Source organism: Heterodontus francisci, chromosome 12 (assembly GCF_036365525.1).
Source record: "Heterodontus francisci isolate sHetFra1 chromosome 12, sHetFra1.hap1, whole genome shotgun sequence".
Taxonomy (NCBI): domain Eukaryota; kingdom Metazoa; phylum Chordata; class Chondrichthyes; order Heterodontiformes; family Heterodontidae; genus Heterodontus; species Heterodontus francisci.
In genome coordinates, this window is record NC_090382.1 from 49,548,424 (window position 1) to 49,569,801 (window position 21,378).

General features: G+C 42.1%; 1 protein-coding gene across 1 annotated transcript in view; it reads right to left on the reverse strand.

The window, feature by feature from the left end:
* Positions 1-21,378, reverse strand: part of ablim3 (actin binding LIM protein family, member 3) — a 328,868-nt gene that overhangs the window by 164,146 nt on the left and 143,344 nt on the right. The window contains exons 3-4 of the mRNA XM_068043395.1: positions 10,856-11,039; positions 3,236-3,351 (exon numbers count right to left, since the gene is read on the reverse strand). Of these exons, the coding sequence (XP_067899496.1) occupies positions 3,236-3,351; positions 10,856-11,039 (300 nt within the window). The remainder of the gene's footprint in view (positions 1-3,235; positions 3,352-10,855; positions 11,040-21,378) is intronic.

Genomic DNA, 21,378 nt, shown 5'->3' on the forward strand with positions numbered 1-21,378 from the left:
ACCACCATATTCCCACTCTGACTTGTTTGTCCCTTCTCCTACCCAGCGGGAAAGGCAAAGGGATGGCCCTTCACTGCTATTGCTGCCAATAGAGAGGTGACAATAGTCACTGGGTCGACAGTGGAAAAGCAAGTGAAGTCCCTTGAGGAAGGAGAAAACCCGAAGTGGGCCACTCCCTGAAAACCCAGAAGTGTTGATTCACATTATAGAACATAATGAGGGGCATAGATAGAGTAGATAGGAGGAATCTTTTTCCCTTAATGGAGGTGTCAATAACCAGGGGACATAGATTTAAGGTAAGGGGTAGGAGGTTTAGAGGGGATTTGAGGAAATCTTTTTTCACCCAGAGGGTGTTTGGAATCTGGAACACACTGCCTGAAGAGGTGGTACAAGCAGGAACCTTCACAACATTTAAGAAGTATTTAGATGAGTACTTGAAATGCCATAGCATACAAGGCTACAGGCCAAGTGCTGGAAAATGGGATTAGAATAGATAGGTGCTTGATGGCCGGCATGGAACGATGGTCCGAAGGGCCTGTTTCTGTGCTGTATAACTCTATGACATTGTAGCCTTTTTGGGTTTGTCTGGATTTTGGAAAAAAATTTTTAAATTGGAGATGGTTATTCTGGGTGAGGTGGAATTTGTTAAAAGATGATCTAAAAAGGATATTTTGCTGAGGAGTTGTACTAATCTGGTGAGGCCATTCTCATGCCAACAATGAAACACACCCATAGCAAATATTTGTGAGAGTTGTCCATTCTGTCAGTTTGTGGAAAGATCAAATAAGCCTTGAATTATTTCTCAGGGAGGTGAAGATTTCTGTCCATACAGATATGTTGCTGCTTTTATTGAGTGTTTCTGGCCGAGGTTAAAGGGAATTTCTTTAAACCAATAATTGTTAGCACAAGGAATGCTTTGCCAAAGGGAATAGATGAGTCAGCGATGACCATCTTTTAAGAGACGCGCAGATAAAATTGTAAAACAGAAGTATGTGAAGAGACTAGGGCAATGAGATTAATTTTGTACTGCATTAACAAAGAGCTGGCACAGAAATGATGGGCCAAGTAGCCTCCTCTTGTCCTGCAAGAACCTATAATATTATTTTTCTTGGTGTGCATGAGGGATAGGCTGTGTAAGGGTGTAGGCTGAAGGGTCCTGGTCACTATGCCCAGTCATGGGTTGTGGGGACAGGTCTGTATTCAGGAATTAATTCCCCAGAGTTTGGCTGCCCACCAGTAAGTAGGAGGTGAAGCTATGAAGGCTGAGTCTCTCTGCTGCTAGGTGAGCTGCAGGCATTTCTGTGATTTGTCTGGCCAGAAAAACCGAGTGATGTGAATAGCTAATGGATCCCCATAAATATATCTCCACCACCTGTACATGATTGCTTCCAGGCACAGAACACCTAAAAGAAGTGTGGGAAGCAGATCTGGGCTGCCAAACACCAGGGAAAGAATGGGAAGAAGTATGGATGCAGATGCCTCACAATAATCACTTGTAGTTGAATGAACAAAGGCCAGTTCAAGAGAACACATTAATCGTAATGCACTACACACTTAAGTCCACAAATTGAAATCATCTCTGGGTATAGAGTACTAGTGGGGCCAGAGCTGTGCTCTGCTGGACTGCACCACCACCTCTCTCGACTTCTCCACTGTCGCTAAATTATCAGACTGCTTGTCTGACGTCCAGTACTAGATGAGCAGAAATTTCCTCCAATTAAACATTGGAAAGACCGAATCCATTATCTTTTGCCCCTGCCACAAGCTCCATTCCCTCTCCCTGCCAAGTCTCTGAGGCTGAACCATACTGTTCACAACCTTGCCGTCATATTTGATCCTGCATTGAGCTTCCAACCACCTGTGCCATCACTAAGATGGTCTATTTCCACCTCCGTAATATAGTTTGACTCTCCCTCACCTCAGCTCATATGCTGCAGAACCCTCATTCATGCCTTTGTCACTTCCAGACTTGACTATTCAATTGCTCTCCTGGCCAGCCTCCCATATTTTACCCTCTGAAAATCTGTTGTCATCCAAAACTCTGCTGCCTGTCTCCTTCCTCGCACCAGGTCACACTCACCAATCAGCCCTGTGTTCTCTGACCCACAATGACGCCCAGTTAAGCAATGCCTTGATTTTAAAATTCTCTTCCTTGTTTTCAAATCCCTCAATGGTCTTGCCCTTTTCTATCTTTGTAATTTCCTCCAGCCCCACAACCGTCCGAGACATCTGCGCTCATCTAATTCTGGCCTCTTGAGCATCCCCGATTTTATTTGCTGCACCATTGGTGGCTGTGCCTTCAGCTGTCAAGCCCCTAAGGTCTGGAATTCCCTCCCTAAACCTCTCTACATCTCTTTCCTCCTTTAAGATGCTCCTTAAAAGCTACCTCATTGACAAAGCTTTTGGCCATCTGCCCAAATATTGTCTTATATAGTTTGGTGTCAAATTTTGCTTTGTAATGTTCCCACGAAGCACCTTAGGACATGTTATTACATTAAAGACGCTATATAAATACAAGATGTTGTTGTTGTGGACATTTTCTAGTGCTGTCTCCTTATTCGGCCTTCCTGGGAAAAAAGTAGAAGTCACCAAGAGCGTGACAGATCATAATCCCTGCAAATCCAAGTTTATGTCTCCTGAACTAGCCCATTTCAGGGTGAGACACTCTTGGAACACACAGACCAGTGTAATTGGCTCTGCTAGCTGTAAGATGATGCATCCCCACTACAGCAGAATACTGCCCTCCCCTCAACAAACGGGATGTATCCCAATCAAAAAGGCAGATGGAGGGACTCGGCTTGAAACCTGGAAAATATTAGAGTCTGGAACCTATTATTCCTGCAAGCGTTTGCAACATAGACCGTTCCCCCACAGACCCAGACCACCCATCAAGAAGGCCAAAGTGGGACTACAAATTCCAACAACCTGCCAAATGTTAGTCATCATGAGCTCTATTTTAGCTTTAAAATGTGACCAGTTTTATTGCTTGTTATTGTAAATAGCAGCTACATGTGTTTAAATCAGTTTGCAATCTGTGCCAATCTCAGTAATCATAAATGACCCTCCAAATTTTTCTCTGAGGTTAACAGTTCTGTGTGACATGAGGGATTGAATTAAGTTACTAAGAGGTATGTAAGTACAGAAGGGGAAAATATTAAGCGAGGATACAAGAGAAAGGATATAAGCATACCAAGAAAATTAAATCAGCAAGGAAGAAAAAGAATGACAAACTTACGACTGGGTCCATGAATCTTTATAGGCTCAGAAGCGGTAACCAATGTATGAGAGCACTGCTGACACACGCAGTCTTTCCCACTGAAAGTAACACGGTCTCCAACTGGGAATGGCTTCCTAAAAAGGAATAATAAGAAGTTTGAACACAAGTGTATGCAACTCTCTGGCCATTGCTGTGACGTGTTCTTTAAAATCTTGTTACTTACAATATCATTCCAATTTAGCCACATAGAATGAGAAACTGAAGAATGGTACCTGCTTTCGAACTGTGAATACTTTGTGCTGTTTAATGACAGTTGTTAACAATTATAATCCCATGTGTCTAATTTACTATGAAATCTATGTTCAATTAGCATGTAATATTTGTCTTTGCATCTCATTGACAAAAACATTCAATATTGTAGCTGTGTTCGCTTGGCTCAGATTAAATGGGGTTGTTAGTCTTCAGGCAGAAATCAGCAGAATGAAAAGTGGCAATGGGATTGACGCCATGGGCTAGACTTTCAACTTGCTGCCCAGGTATAAATCTGGTTTTGCAGATTGACCATTCATCAAAGATCCCACCCACTTTTCACTATCATCATCACCTACAACACATCCCACTTCTGCTGGCAGTCATTAACTTTCCTTTAATAGGTCTTCCAGCCATGTCCATTCCCCCATTTTGATCTATTGGATGATTTCCTACCAATGGTACCCCATTCTGAAAACATTAACACTTACAGCTCAGTTGAGACACCCTGCAGAGCGAGGTATGTACATTAGTCAAATTCTTCTTCTTTTCTTCTTTGGCCTCCTTGTCTCGGGAGACAATGGGTAAGCACCTGGAGATGGTCAGTGGATTGTGGAGCAGCGCCTGGAGTGGCTATAAAGGCCAATACTAGAGTGACAGACTCTTCCACAGGTGCTGCAGAAAAAAATGGTTGTCGGGGCTGTTACACAGTTGGCTCTCCCCTTGCGCTTCTGTCTTTTTTCCTGCCAACTGCTAAGTCTCTTCGACTCGCCACATTTTAGCCCTGCCTTTATGGCTGCCCGCCAGCTCCGGTGATCGCTGGCAACTGACTCCCACGACTTGTGATCAATGTTACAGGACTTCAAGTCACGTTTGCAGACGTCTTTAAAGCGGAGACATGGACAGCCAGTGGGTCTGATACCAGTGGCGAGCTCGCTGTACAATGTGTCCTTGGGGATCCTGCCATCTTCCATGTGGCTCACATGGCCAAGCCATCTCAAGCGCCGCTGACTCAGTCGTGTGTATAAGTTGGGGATGTTGGCCGCCTCGAGGACTTCTGTGTTGGAGATGCGGTCCTGCCACCTGATGCCAAGGATTCTCCGGAGGCAGCGAAGATGGAATGAATTGAGACGACGCTCTTGGCTGACATACGTTGTCCAGGCCTCGCTGCCGTAGAGCAAGGTACTGAGGACACAGGCCTGATACACTCGGACTTTTGTGTTCCGTGTCAGTGCACCATTTTCCCACACTCTCTTGGCCAGTCTGGACATAGCAGTGGAAGCCTTTCCCATGCGCTTGTTGATTTCTGCATCGAAAGACAGGTTACTGGTGATAGTTGAGCCTAGGTAGGTGAACACTTGAACCACTTCCAGAGCATGGTCGCCGATATTGATGGATGGAGCATTTCTGATGTCCTGTCCCATGATGTTCATTTTCTTGAGGCTGATGGTTCGGCCAAATTCATTGGAGGTAGCCGCAAACCTGTCGATGAGACTCTGCAGACACTCTTCAGTGTGAGATGTTAATGCAGCATCGTCAGCAAAGAGGAGTTCCCTGATGAGGACTTTTCGGACTTTGGTCTTCGCTCTTAGGCGGGCAAGGCTGAACAACCTGTCACCTGATCTTGTGTGGAGGAAAATTCCTTCTTCTGAAGACTTGAATGCGTGTGAGAGCAGCAGGGAGAAGAAAATCCCAAACAGTGTAGGTGCGAGAACACAGCCCTGTTTCACACCACTCAGGATAGAAAAGGGGTCTGATGAGGCGCCGCTATGCTGAATTGTGCCTTTCATATTGTCATGGAATGAGGTGATGATACTTAGTAGCTTTGGTGGACATCCGATCTTTTCTAGTAGTCTGAAGAGACCACGTCTGCTGACGAGGTCAAAGGCTTTGGTGAGATCAATGAAAGCAACGTAGAGGGGCATCTGTTGTTCGCAGCATTTCTCCTGTAGCTGACGAAGGGAGAACAACATGTCAATGGCCGATCTCTCTGCTCGAAAGCCACACTGTGCCTCAGGGTAGACACGCTCGGCCAGCTTCTGGAGCCTGTTTAAAGCGACTCGAGCGAAGACTTTCCCCGCTATGCTGAGCAGGGAGATTCCACGGTAGTTGTTGCAGTCACCGCGGTCACCTTTGTTTTTATAGAGGGTGATGATATTGGCATCGCGCATGTCCTGTGGTACTGCTCCCTCGTCCCAGCACAGGCAAAGCAGTGCATAGAGTGCTGAGAGTATGGTAGGCTTAGCACTCTTGATTATTTCAGGGGTAATGCCGTCCTTCCCAGGGGCATTTCCACTGGCTAGAGAATCAATGGCATCACTGAGTTCCAATTTTGTTGGCTGTACGTCCAGCTCATCCATGACTGGCAGAGACTGGGCTGCATTGAGGGCAGTCTCAGTGACAACATTCTCCCTGGAGTACAGTTCGAGGTAGTGCTCAACCCCGCGGTCCATTTGCTTGCGTTGGTCAGTGATTGTGTCCCCTGATTTAGATTTGAGGGGGGCAATCTTCTTGATGGTTGGCCCAAAAGCTCTCTGAACGCCATCATACATTCCTCTGATGTTTCCGGTGTCTGAGGCCAGCTGAATATGACTGTATAGGTGTTGCCAGTAGTCAAATACATAATGTAATAAGACATCTTTTGCTGACATAGTAAAGGAACTCTAACATGATAAATGGCCATGAGAGAAAAGTCTCATTTTGCATCCACCATACTGCAGTAACAAGCTTCAAAATGAATATTGGCAAATATTTTGCCAACAATTGCTGCTGGAAACATTCAAAATTTTCAGTAAAGAAGGATAATGATTTAGATAATATTGTAGTTTGGATTTTCTGAACCTTAGTTTAAATTAAAACATCTGCAAATGAGTGGAGTGAGCCTCTGCTGGACTGCAGGTGAAATCCAATTGGCTGGGCTTTGAATAGATCCTCTTTATTTGATCTTCATTGTTTTATTCTTCCTTTATCTTTTTTTCCTAGAATGTTGAACACATTTGGCTTCTTCACTCTGTTTTTATACTTCAGTGATCTGAGCCCTAGATTCTATTTCTTTCTACTCTCATATTCTTTCCAGTTTGTTAGCAGATTTCCCTCAGTGATCACTCTTGAGCTAATGGGCCAAAGCTTTGTCTTACTATGGCTCCATTTAGGACTGTAAACAGGGTGGTAGTGAGACAAAAACTGGGCAAAGGAAAAGATGCCAACTTATTGCTGAAGGTCACCTCATTCCTATTTACAGGTGAATCTTGATTTAGTCGGCCAGCACTTCCACCGGAAACAGGCAGGAACCGAATTAAGATATTCAAAGAGGGTCAACTGACATTCTCAGGACCCCCAACACTAATTTTGTGTCAATGAGCACTGCCACTACTACTTCCTCAACTTGCTCTCAACCACTGGCAGTACAGGTTGGGAGACACCCCTTGCTATTTAAAGGGATCTTTAGCTGCAGTCAGAATGCTGAAAGCCAATCTGGTAGTCATTGTTTCCTTCATCTGCTAGTTTTGAGCCTCAAGACTTCTATAAGTTCATCTCCTTGGTGCTATTTGGGCTCATAAATAGTTGTTTTCTCAAAATCTTCTGCTCCATTTAATCCCTGATCCTTCCAGCCCTTCCCTTTTAGGTGCTGCTCCACCCGATGATAAGCATTTGTCTTGTCAGCTTTCCCACCTTCCTGAAAGGTAAGCATGATTAGCATTGGCAGCTCACCTATTCTATTTAAGCAGAGCCCAACCACCAAAAATAACTGGGCCTCCTGCCAATGACATCGGGCGGGCAGAGCAGACACTCCATGCACCACCTGCTCGATCGGTGCACCACATTGACATTGACTCTAATGTGTGCTTCCACTCAGGCTTTATAAAATCTCATTGGTTTCATAGTTCACAGATCTCTTTAAATAATCAATGTTATTTTGCCTTTGTATAAGTTTGGTGGAAGATTATATTTAGATTTTTACTATTTGACTCACATTAATTTACAATTTGCCATCTGTGTGCCAATGTGCATTCTAAGGTTGCTCCAAATTAAATATAACTTGCAACTCATCGTTTCATTTAAATTTCTCATTTTTAAAATTTTATGCTTTCCCTCTGTCCTGTTTTTAAAACACTTCTCATACTTTCTAAATTGCTGTTAAAAATGAACATACACTAATTAATCCATGATGAAAACTGACAGCATATCTCAGTACATCATCAGAAGGAAGTGAACAAAACAACACCGGTTCCCTTTGCTGACGTTAGTTTCCGCACAAAATTTTTCTGAGACAAACAAAGCAGTGTTGTGCATGAGAGGGTCCATAAGGAGCTATTGTTACTTTTAATGGGAGAGGTTGGTCTAAATCCAAAACTAGGGTGAATTGGGTCTAATTAGAATTTTGTTGTCCAAATAAATATAATTTAGTCCACACTCAATTCAATATGGATTTGGCAATTATATCTCTGGTTTAATTCTAGAACACCAAAGGATGCAGTTGCACTGCTAAATAAAACTTTGTGGTAAGAGTCCACACCATTATAGTATATCAAACTGGTTATGTATCATTTCCATTAACGTTAATATTTCTTTAATTTTGTTAATTTTTGGAAAACATTTTTATTTAAGCATTGAGCTCAATTGACATCAGTACCAGTAACTGAATAGCACTGTACTGAAGACGTTGTTCTTAAAGATATAATTCAATTAATTTCAATGATCAGAAGATTATTAAATTGCACTTGACAAGGTTTCCAATTTCTGAAAGACAAGCCTTTAAATTTACCTTAATTGTTTATTTAATTATTTTGATTCCATTGCATGAAGTAAATTATGTTTCTGTAATAAAGTGGAAATTTGCATCATATTAAGCAATTTAATGACCTCAGACAGCAACATTTTGTACAACACTTTAATCTCAGGGATATATGATCCAGGTTTGTACCCCATCTTTTTGTTCAAATATGTTCGGTCAATGCAAAGGGATAAGGAGTTAACACAAGATGCAGTAGCATGGCTGATGTTGAAATTTCTATTCAAACAATAAATTTTCCACATCCATATCTCTAATAAATGGCAATATTTTGCGCTGAGAATACATTACCTCACTCAGTGCTATGTGACCGTTGCTCTGTCAGTGCTAAATTTGTTCCCGTGGAAACAGGTGCACCTGTTGTTGCTACTTTTTGTGTCCTACATGGGCAGACAGCTGCACCAGGGGCAGCAACCTATGTGATTCACCATAATGAATCTCTGCAGAGCTTTGTACATAACCTCCTCTGAAAGATATCCTTGCAGATATCCAGTTAATCTGTAGGCACCATTGTCATATTACATTGCATAAAGTTCCCTCTTTAAGTTACTATTGTTGAACCAATAACTAGTGCTCTGTTTTTTAAGAAGATCTTTAATCTTCTTTGGTTTCATAAAGTTCTGACCAAATATAGATTCTTGATTTACACCAGTGCTACCCTCTCATATTTCTGACATTCCTGGGGCTTGACACTTCTACAATTTTTCCAACGTGCTAATGAAATTGTGTACTCCTAAATGCCAAATGGTAATGGAAAAAGTAATAGTTAATCATGACATAACTGCAAATAATAATCTTTTCATATTTCTGGTCGGAAAATGAGGAAGAAACTCCCGTGGACTAGTTCGCTATATCCCAATCCTTACTGGTCTTGTGTTTAAAGCCAAAACTCATACACATAAAAGGGCACAATAAGCAACAGGTGGTTGGCCTCCCAAACCTGAAGCTTTTGATGCCATGTAAGGAATGGAGGATTTATTTGGGAAGGAATGTTTGGGATGTGATTGCACGTGTAAAAATAGCAGTGGACAACAGAAAGTATCATATTAATTGGATGTCAGTGATTTGCACAAATGTTACGCTAAATTGTCCATACATGCTGGTTACATGTAAATGCATAACAGTGCATGGAACTCGTGACAGTGTAGTATCCAAATGGATAAATGTCCAACATACTCACTGTACCAATGGACCACCAGCTACACTAACCGAATACAAAGTAATTGATGAAGATCAGGAAGCAAATGGCAAAGCACTGAGAGCAAGAGAGGAAAAAACAGCAGTTTCAGGTGCCAAGAAGTAGGGCACCGGCTTCATAATGCTGTCTGCCCACCAGCGAGTTGTATGGGGACATAAGCGTTAAGAACCTGCTTTCAAGCAGAGGCTGTTAGTGTAGGATTTTATTGATGAGTCACTTGCCTCTTTGTAAACAATACTTGATGGTGATTTGGGTAGTATGGATGAGTCCTTTGCCTCACTACTTAGGTGTCCCTGACGGCTGCCTGAAATGAACTGGATTAATTAAAATCAGTAAATACGGGTCCAGAGCTTGAATTAGGATCCTTGAGAAATTGGTGCCTGGGAGCGTTTGAAAAAATCTAGTGTGAACCCTCAGGAAGCAGGCAGAAGCAGTGGTATTTAATGGGGGCCCCACCTTCATTAAGGCAAATCTCACTATAGTCATTTAGGGCTGCTTTGGCTAAATTTGGAAAGTCTTTGATCCTAAATAGCTGTTGGAGAACTGAAGTTCGGCTGAACTGTACTCGGTTACTTCAATGGCTGCAGGAGCATTGGAAAAGATAGAAATGTACCTCAACATGACAGGGAAGCAGTGTATGAGGAGACTGTGCTTCAGCAGGAATTTGCTGACTTATGTCAACTGTTGCAGCACAAATTGGAGGTAAACACTATGACACACACAGCATTACCAGGGGTCCTCAACTTCTATGCACAGCCTTATTCCAGTACTATCAGTCTGTTTGCTGTCCAATGGGCAACAATTTGGTCTCAGACGCCTTCTTTGTAAGGAGACAGCAGTACATCACTTTCCCCATGGAGACAAGAACCTCTCTCATAGAGCCATTGCCACTGTCATTAGGCTGTGTCTCTACATCCCCTACTGCCCTGTGTGAAAATACTCGGAGGGGTGTAGTGATGCTCTGGAATATTTTCAAACTGGATGCTATCTTATAACTTACATCCATTCTACCTAAAACAAAAGCAAAATACTCCGGATGCTGAAATCTGAAACAAAAAAGAGGAAATGCTAGGAACACTCCGCAGGCCTGGCAGCACTTGTGGAGAGAGAAACAAAGTTAATGTTTCAGGTCAATGACCTTTCATAGAACTGGAAAAAGTTAGAGATGCAACAGTTTATAAGGAAGTAAAGAGCCAGGGGAAAGAAAAGTGGTGGGGGTGAGGTGCGGGGGAGAGAAGGAACTAAATATTCCAACTAAATTTTGTTTGACATTGGTTCCAAGCAGCTAATATTCTGCCCCTATTTCCTAATATGAACTCACAAGTTATAACAACACAATCTGCTAATTACATTGAAGAAATTTTACGTTCATGCTCAGTATAATTTTTCTTCAAATTACCTGCAGACTGTGCAGACAAAGCACTTTGGATGGAATGTCCTTCCCAGAGCTGAGATCACCTCTCCGCCGATAAAGTCTTTACAACTGTCACAACGAGTCCCATACATTCGTTGATAATCCAATGTACAGATGTATTCTCCATTTTTGTAGAAGAAGTTTGCTTGTGCCAAGTCGGAGCCACAAACTGTAAAACAGCCATAATTATATCAGACTGATATGCTTCAATCCAGCACCTGGCTGTATCCTAAATTTCAGCACTGGTGTCCACTTGCACATTTATAATGTGTTTTTGATCGAATCCTGCCGTCAGACAGGAGCTGACTTATTCCTGTCTCTGGCAGAATCTGACCCAACTCAACCTAAACTGACCCCCATACATAAAGAGTATAAGACGAGGGTTAAAATTTTAGATATCACTGACTGGTCAGAGAGTTATGACTTACAATACCACAAGTGCTGTCTGTAAGACCAGCTGATGTTGAAACAGCTGATCTGCTGGAATCTTATCTAACAGTAGGTTCAGATCAGTGAGGTAAATCTGCTTATGTTGAAAAGCTGGGGAAAAATTACTACCAACTATGTAATGAGGTGTTTGTAGGGAAGGGGCAATTGTATGTAAACTTAGTCAGTAATGTCTAGAATGTTGCCCAACATCTTATTTCTTTACTGATTTCTTTAATAGAAGTCGACTTTTACATGGCTTGTCTTATATATGACTAGATATGGTATACCAGAAGCAGTGAAAATTACAATAGAATTCTGAAGAGCAGCAATGCCAGCAAATTAATATATATGTGTTAAAGTCAATAGACAGATTTCAATCTTTTGAATATAACAATGAATCTAAAGAGTGTATCTCAAAACCTTGATTTTCAGTGTTGGGAATCAATTTCCATTTGCGTTCCCAAAATTAACGACTGATCTAAGTTTGTCTTTTCAAAAATGATAATTTAAAGAAAAACAAAATAAACATTCCTGTACAATGTTGAGTTGTTATTAGTTGCATCATTTAATGCAGGAAATGGGGCTCCCGGTGCTGGGCTGAAAAAGTGGAGGGGATTCTCATCTCTGCATTTTTTCAGCCCCCAGAGCAATAATCCTCCAGTTTTTTGAGGAGAGAGTTTAAGGAGGTGGGATCCCTATCCCTTTAAAGACTTAATAGGGAGTCCCCCATCTCCCCCACCCCACCACCAACATCTGACAGCCAATCACAGGGCCGGCAGCTCACCAGAATCGGCGGTGACCACTGCTGGTACTGCAGAGGCCTCAGACCCAGCCCAGTGCTGGAACCCCAGACAGAGGTAGATGAGGCGGGGACAGCTGGATGGCCCTGGCGAGGGTGGGCGTTCAGTCCAAGGGGATGGGGGTCCCGGGGGGGGGTGAATTGGTTCCCACAAATTGTCCACAGTGGAGGCCCACCCCCCCACACCCCACACCCCGCCACAAAATCCGGCGTCGGGCTGAGAACAAATTCCAGCCCAATGTGTGTGAACAATTAAACTGATGGCACTACTTGACTAAAAAGGTACAGGAGCATGACCAGAGACAGCCCATACCGATCATGGACCCACTCCATGATTGGACACCGCCCCCCTCCCAACATTGCAATCACTAAATACACCCCGTGATTGGACCCTCCCCATCACGATCTGACCCTCCCCCCACAGTAGGATCCCCCTACTGTAATCACCAACCCCTTGCGATGAGATCCACATCACCGCGATAGGATTCCACCCCCATCTACAAGATTGGCCCCCCCCTTACCCCCTCCCACCCCCACCCCGTGCGATCAGACCAAAGGGGCAGAAGTGAGGGTGTTAGAGATGGTGGCTGAAGGTAGGAGGTAATTGTTAAGGAGGGGGAATTGTAGCAAGATAAAGCAGTTTATGGAGGGACTTCCAGAATGTGGGGCAAGGTGTTTGAAGACTCTGCTACTGCTGATACAGTAATTTACAGGGACATGAAAAGCAGTGAGGTATCATTATTAATGGAATTAGTATCATTACATCGGCTTGTAAGTTACACAATCTGTTCACAATCTGAAAGAGGTATATTGAGGAAAAAAATTCCTTCAGTAGGTGATGAATCACCACTGTTGCTCCAAATGTAAGATGAAGTATTACACGTTATCTTTTCTATGCCCAATACATTGCAAAGTAGTTTAGTAACAGAAAAATACTGATGGCAGGACACAGAAAGTGCATTCCTGGCATCAAAACTCACATTCTGGTCCAGCTTTTAATCATTTACAATCCTTAAAGCTCTAAATATAATGGATGGGTTATTATCAAAGCACAATCTCTGAGATCTGGTGAATTAAATCCAGAACAGTTTTTCCTAGGGAGAATAAGACACAATCAAAATAATAACTACATGCAAAAGGTGACCTCGCTCATCACCAGCTCTCTAATACTGTTCCTGACTCTGGGAGGTAATTTTACTGAGCACAGTATTTCATCAACAATGCAATCAATAAACTGAATCCCTTTTGATCTCTTGCAGAGAGAAATAAAATGAGTAGATGCCAAAATCTTCAGCCAGAGGTCAACAAAAGTTCTTTTTCCTGAGTTGTCTTAGATTATTTTCATAGGAAACAAGCCAAAGTGTCTTGACTATGTTGTTACGAAAGTGCTTTTATATTTTTTGTTAAGTATATGTTTTTGAGGCCTTATATTTAAATTGTGGAGATGGATTTGTGGAGAAGGCTGAAGATTTCATAGAAGTTGGACTTTGCTTTGTTGTTGACAGTTCATTGAAAGGACACGGAGATGTTGTTAAAAACAGCCTTGCTGGAAGTCATGTGCTTTAAGCAATAAACAACAAAAACCTTGATGACCTGGGGAAGATGTTTACAGAGCAGTGACAGGTCAAGATTTATAGGAGTCAGGAGGCTTGACTCTTAAGATATTGTTTTTGGCTTTGCTTTGGACTGTGTGTTAGGGTGTGAACTGTTTTTAAGACAGTTGGAGAAAACCAACCAAGAGAGCAGTTACCATCAGCACCCTCTTCCATCTCTTTGAGAACTTCCTGAGAATCAAGTGTAAGAAATAGAGAAACTGATGCTGCATTTCTCCTGGAAAGCCTGCCAAACTGATCCTCAACATCATCTGAAAAGATCTGCTCTAGAAAGACCCCAGTGACAGCCGTCCATATGTATTTGGGATGCCAGACTAAAAAAGGGACAACTGACATCTTTCCACATCCCTTTTTTCTTCAAGAATTAACAAGTATTCTTTTTTTGTCTTTTTTTTTAGCAACAGACCTCTGCAGAGAGAATTTGTGTATTTTTTTCAGTGTGTGTGTATGAGTTTGTGTATGGGGAATTTAAAAAGGGAACTTTCATATTTCATTCTGTGTGTTAATGCTTAGTTTCATTACTGAATAAGTCTTGTTTGATAATAAACTAATAAATTTGTTGTTTATTAAAGAAACCTTGTTGGTGTATTTTATTCTGGGATAAACAATAGAGTATATGATTGGCGGTATCAGGCACCGGGTAAACATTTAAATGTATGTTTTGACCTGTGGAGAAGTGGAACTAGAAAAGACAGTGCACTCCTCCCACCTCCATCATAACAATGTTTAGCTCCTATTTGTTTATTAATTAGAAACACTTGTATAGGACTGGATCTGTGATGTAGTACACTGGCAGTTCTTTAATATCAAATGATGAACTTTTAAATATCTATTAAAAAAATCCAGTTTAAACCTGAATATATTCTGTCAGGAGGTAGGGAAGAAAATATTCACTCACAGTTGGATACACATGTCAGTGAGGGATCCTATCCTTTTGGTTTAAAGTACAAGTTCAGGAACATGGAGTGAGGTCAGTGTTGCTGCTGGATATTGAAAAGGTGATAGCCATCAGCCTCAAGAAAACGAACATCATGGGGCAGGACGTCAGAAATGCTCCATCCATCAATATTGGCGACCACGCTCTGGAAGTGGTTCAAGAGTTCACCTACCTAGGCTCAACTATCACCAGTAACCTGTCTCTAGATGCAGAAATCGACAAGCGCATGGGAAAGGCTTCCACTGCTATGTCCAGACTGGCCAAGAGAGTGTGGGAAAATGGCGCACTGACACGGAACACAAAAGTAGGAGTGTATCACGCCTGTGTCCTCAGTACCTTGCTCTATGGCAGCGAGGCCTGGATAACGTATGTCAGCCAAGAGCGACGTCTCAATTCATTCCATCTGCGCTGCCTCCGGAGAATACTTGGCATCAGATGGCAGGACCGTATCTCCAACACAGAGGTCCTCGAGGGGGCCAACATCCCCAGCTTATACACACTACTGAGTCAGCGGCGCTTGAGATGGCTTGGCCATGTGAGCCGCATGGAAGATGGCAGGATCCCCAAAGACATATTGTACAGCGAGCTCGCCACTGGTATCAGACCCACCGGCCGTCCATGTCTCCGCTTTAAAGACATCTGTAAACGCGACATGAAGTCCTGTGACATTGATCACAAGTCGTGGGAGTCAGTTGCCAGCATTCGCCAGAGCTGGCGGGCAGCCATAAAGGCGGGGCTAAAGTGTGGCGAGTCGAAGAGACTTAGCAGTTGGCAGGAAAAAAGACAAAAGCGCAAGGAGAGAGCCAACTGTGTAACAGCCCCGACAAACAAATTTTTCTGCAGCACCTGTGGAAGAGCCTGTCACTCTAGAATTGGCCTTTATAGCCACTCCAGGCGCTGCTCCACACACCACTGACCACCTCCAGGCGCTTACCCATTGTCTCTCGAGATAAGGAGGCCAAAGAAGAAGATAGCTATAGTCTTCAAATTTCACAGAAAGCTTGGTTAAAGTGAATTTCCTGAAGTGATGAACTGACTTTTGATATTTTGTGAATAGCAATGGCACCATAGTCCTCAAAGGCAGAAGGCAAAATGAGCTATCCTCTAATATAATTCAGCATCCAGTGGCTAAAGGCACACTGTATTCAAATGGTAGAACTGCATTACTAAATAACAAAATTTTAAGGTGTCAATAATTTTTATTGGGCCAGTTAATTGAACTTATTTCTAGTGCATCAAATATTGCTATGCTTACTGAACCTCACTGATAATAACTTCACTTAGATCACATGACAGCTGAAGTAGGAGACGTCATTGTGAATGTTAACTTTGCGCTTAATTTCTCATTTAGTGTTTCTTATTCTCTTCTCAGAGAATAATTTCATGTTGTAAGAATCGAAGCTCCAAAGCTGTGCCCATTGTCAGTTCTGTTTTTTAATATACAGACAAATATTTCAGGAGCAGTTAAGCCTGAAAGATCCTTACAGATAAATGTCTTTCCACCTTGAAGCAGGTTTTCAATCAAGCTTCCGCCCTTGCCACACTACCAAAACAGCTGTTATCAATCACAAATGACATCCTATGTTACTGTGACAAAGGTAAACTGTCTCTCCTTGTTCTTCTCAACCTATCTGCAAGTGTTGGCACAGGTGAGCACACCATCCTCCTCCAATGCCTCTCCTCCACTGTCCAGCTGGGTGGAACTGCATTCTTGGTTCCATTCTGATCTATCCAGGTGTAGCCAGAATATCACTTCCAATGGCTTCTTTTCCCACTCCCACATCATTAATTTTGGTGTCCACCAAGGATTTTTCCTTGGTCCCCACCTGTTTCACATTTACATGCTCCCCCTCGACAACATCATCTGAAAATGTCTGGTTCCATGTGTACGCTGATGACACCCACCTCTACCTCACCGCCACTTTCTCTAAATTGGTAGAGTGCTTGTCTGACATCCAGTACTGGATGAGCAGAAATTTCTTCCAACTAAATATTGGGAAGACTGTAGCCATTGTCTTCAGTCTCCAGCCACTGATTCCATTGCTCTCACTGGCAACTGTCTGAGGCTGAATCAGACTGTTTGCAACCTGGGTGTTGTATTTGACCCAGAGATGAGCTTCCGACCATATCTGTGCCATCACTAAGACTGCCTATTTCCACCTCCATAATATTGCCCGACTCCGTCCCTGCTTCAGCTGCTATGCTGCTGAAACCCTCATCCATGCCTTTGCTACCTCTTGACTTGAAAATTCAAACACACACCTGGCCAGCTTCCCATCTTCCACCTTCCATAAACTTAAGCTCGTCAAACTCTGCTTCCCGTGTCTTAACTTGTATGAAGTCCTGTTCACCTATCACCCCTGCACTCGCTGACCTGCATGAACCTCCCAGTTAAGCAATGCCTCGATTTTAAAATTCTCATCCTTATTTTCAAATCCCTCCATGTCCTCTCCCCTCCCTGTAACTTCCTCCAGCCCCACAACTGTCCAAGATAGATGTGCTCCTCCAATCCTGGACTCTTGAACACCCCGATATGAATGATTCCACCATAGGCAGCTGTGTCTTCAGCTTTCATGATCCTAAGCTCTGGAATTCTCTCCCTAAACTTCGCTGCACATCAACCTCCCTTTCCTCCTCTTAGATGCTCCTTAAAACCTCTCTCTCTGACCTAGCTTTTTGTCATCTCCCTTTCTATCTCTTTGTGTGGTTCAGAGTCAAATTGTGTTTGATAACATTCCTGTGAAGCGGATTGTAACATTTTACTACATTTTAGGTGCTACATAAATGCAAATTGTTGTTTTTGAAGATCAAGTGTAATCCATATATATGTGTCAGAATGAATCCCAGGAATCACTACCATTATTTATATAGTTTTTGAAGGCTAGCAATTTGCCCATTGATTATAAATAGGCAAAAAACAAATCTAGTCTTTACCTCATTATCACAATGGGATTAAAATTCATCTTTTGCAATCCTGGTGCGTGACAGGGATGCATCTCGTAAATTTATTCATTGCCAGCTCATAGTTTTTTTGTCAATTAATTTTAAATGGATGGAATATCATAAGCTGATGTGCAATTTAGCGATTATGTGCTTCAAGCATGCACTAGGAGCACAGAAGTGGAAATTTTTCCCTCTATATTAGTGAGAGAAATGATTTATTTTACAGTCATGATAGATTATGACTTTGTTGCATCAATCATTATCTGAACATTCTCAGATTTTGTTTCATGGTGCAGACTCAGTGCTGTGGGCCACTTCCTCAGAAATTCCTTGGTGGAGATAAACATATCCTTTTATTTAGTGCAAATAGTTTTGTTGTATGGAATTGTACTTACATCATACAACTGTGTTTGGCAGAAGGCAGAAAAACGTTTGTTCAGCTAGATTCTGATGTTGACAAAGAAACCTGATGAAATACAATCCTGTCTCAGGAGGTTGGATTAGGGTGTTGGCCTTAATTCAAAGCAGATGGAAAAATTTGAATTTAATCATTTTATTTTCTGTTGGTCATCAAGGTTTTCCATAAAATGAAATTGGGCAGTTGCAGCCTGTTTTCCTTGAATTCACTGGTCCAAAATATAAAGATTATCCATGAGTCAGCACATTAACCATTGACAGACTGATTCAGAGAAGCAAGGGTAATAGGTGAAATGGAAAATTTATACGACTAAGTAATGGGCTGCTGCCATCAAGTCATGTCGATTAGTTAGAGTGAGATTTAATCTGAATTTGGTTTATGCTGTTCCTGGCTTGGAATAGCCTTGAAGCTGACAGTGGATTTCCAAAATGCAAAAAATGTTTTATTCCACAATATTGATATCATTCATCCATTATTCACAGAAATTTATCCTTTCCTTCTAAAATATTGCCACTCTCCTTGTGTAGTATTTGTCAAATTCTTAAAAGCCAGCTGAACTGCACATTTAAAAATCTGTGGTGTGATTAATAGTGAGCAAATTGAGAAATGCATGATTCTGATGACAAGAGAAACTAAGATGAAAATATGTAGTATCTGCAAAGCCAGTGGAACCACATTCACTGCCTCTGGGCGCTTTGAAAACCACTGAGGAATGCATTTGCCTAAATTAGCCCGGGAGTGTTTCTTCCCCATAATCTATTGCAACAAATTTGCAGCTGATGTTTAGTTAACGAGGTTGTTTCATGTTGTTTAAATAATCTGATGCAATTTGTAAAATTATTCGAAAAATGGCCTCCTGTCAGATAAGCAAGAATTAAGAATTTCTTGGGTTTGCGTGCAGACATGCTGAATACCTGGGCACAGAGAATGCCAGAAAATCAGCCCATTTGCAGCAAATACCTGTAAAGAAACCAACCCGATTTTCCTTCCATTAATGGTGCACCAGTGTGTAGAGTCAGGGAAACCTCCCCATTTTTTTCTTGTGCATGTTTTAAATCCAACACACACTCTGTCATGGTATCCTAGGGCCATTTTTGTGGACTTTGTGCTACTGGCCTGCTGGTTGTACAAATTCATAGAATTACCTCCTCCCCTCTCATCTCCAGAGTGGTTTAATGTTATCTACAAAAGACTTATAGTACTATTGTTGCTGTTGGAATGTCTCCAATTGATATACAAATCTGGCAAGTATCCATCATACTTCAGGCATCACACTTTGAAGTGTCAGAAATATTTAAAAAAACAAAGAAATCATGTAATTTCCTGCTGTCTTTCCTAACCTTGATAACCTGCCCATTTCCAAAGTATGAGAGGCTACTGCACAGCTCCACACTGAGCAGCTAAACATTACAGCTATGCTCCAGACCCCAGAATACTCATCAGCAACATCACAGCAAGTATGGCAGTCACAGATAAAAGAACAAACGTAAAATGACAGCAAAGCACAAATACACTAACGGAAGTACTTACTGAACAAATGCTAAAATAAGTGATGTTAGAATGGGTGCAAGGCAGGAATTAGTGTAACGCTAACATTTTAGCTCCCATTCCACCTGGGATTCATTTAGGGTGGAACGTTCAACTTCTGTGGGGCGTAAAACAGTTAGTAGCGGATCAGCCAGCCCTTAGATGCCTTGCACTAGTTAATGGAAAGGAAAATTGGACAGGATGTATAACAAACAACCCATCTATCACAGAAACTGTACATTCCACCCTGAGGAGTAAATCTTGACTTTGTGCAATAGTGTAAGACATGTGATAGTCGGCATCTCATTTTACATCTCCCCCAAATTTTATTTCCATTGACTTCAACGGAATCTTTTCAGGCCGTAACACCAGATTTACACTCCAAGTTTAGCATCAACATGAAGACATTTCGGCACTGCGTTGGCATTAAACTTGTGCAGTGTGAATATTCCATTACCACTGCTTGGGCATGAACACATTATTTATGATGATATCTTAAAACAAAATACAGTAATACCATGATTATGTACATATGTTGGCTGTTGGCTTCTTCTAAGCTGTGACCATGACAATGCCACTCACTCAGCGCAACTCCGACTTGTTCAGGGTAAACTTAGTAAAAACGTTTCTGGGTGGCACAACCAACCAGCTGGGAAAGATTTAAACTTGATTTCAAAGCAGATTTATTGTTTGAACCGTTTAAAGATTAAAGCCTAGATTTTAACTGCTAGTGGGAAACCGTACTGGCGAGTTAATTTCCCGCCCACGTATGGCAGAATGGATCCAGCTGAATTTAATGCCTCAGCTTCATTTAAACCCTGCTGGGCTGCAAGTTGCACTATACTGGTCACTGTGCTGTTAATATTAAATGAGGATAGTACACTTTGGGTCACAGTAACAGGAGTTTATTTACAAGGTCTTACCTCTAAGGCATCTACATTAACACTGAGCAACACGAGGTTCAGACTCATGACATCACATCCTGTGGTGATGCTTAAGGTCTATATAAGTAATCTACCTAGCAACAGCTTATGTACATTTTATTACATCTTCTCCCAAGCCTCTGACTTCATTCATCAGGTCTGTAACGCTGTGGGATTCTCATGACTTTGCCATAGAATGTCCTTCTTTCACTTGATTGGGGTATTGGGCCTTGCAGTTCTTCTTCCTCACTTTCCTGCAGGTGAGTGGATCTACTGGATGACTCAGATTCTCTGTTTTCACTGTCGTCTGGGTGATCTATTATTGGTTATATCACTGGTTCATCAGCTCTCTCTGGTAACTGATTCTCTTGATGTTTTTTCCCATTTGTTTTTTCAGTGATGTCAGTACCAAAGATCTTCTATTTCTCCATATGCATCCCTGGTCCATCTGGACTATGTAGGATCGAGGATATGGAGATTTCTCCATCACCTTCCCATATTGACCCTGATCTGTAATCTAAACCAAATCTCCTGGTCATAAGTCTCTTTGATTTTTTGCTCTGTAACGTCTATCATGATTCTCTGTTTGGAGAGACCTCTTTCTTTTCTCACCCTTAGTCTTTCGCAGTCTTTGCACCGATTCATGGTTGAAGGGTTCTTGGGAGTGTGGGTATTTGTGTCCTCGATCTCCTACCCACTAGCAATTCACATGGGGCCAAGTCGTTCTGGAGTGGTGTTGATTGATAGTTTAATAGTGCCAGATGAAAATCCTCATTTTTTTTCAGTAGCAATTTCATGGTTCAAACGCCTCTCTCTGCTTCTCCATTGCCCTGGGGGTATCTCTGTGAACTTGTAACATGGGCAAACCCATACATTTCTGCAAAATCTTGGATGGCTTCATTCATGAATTGTGGATGAT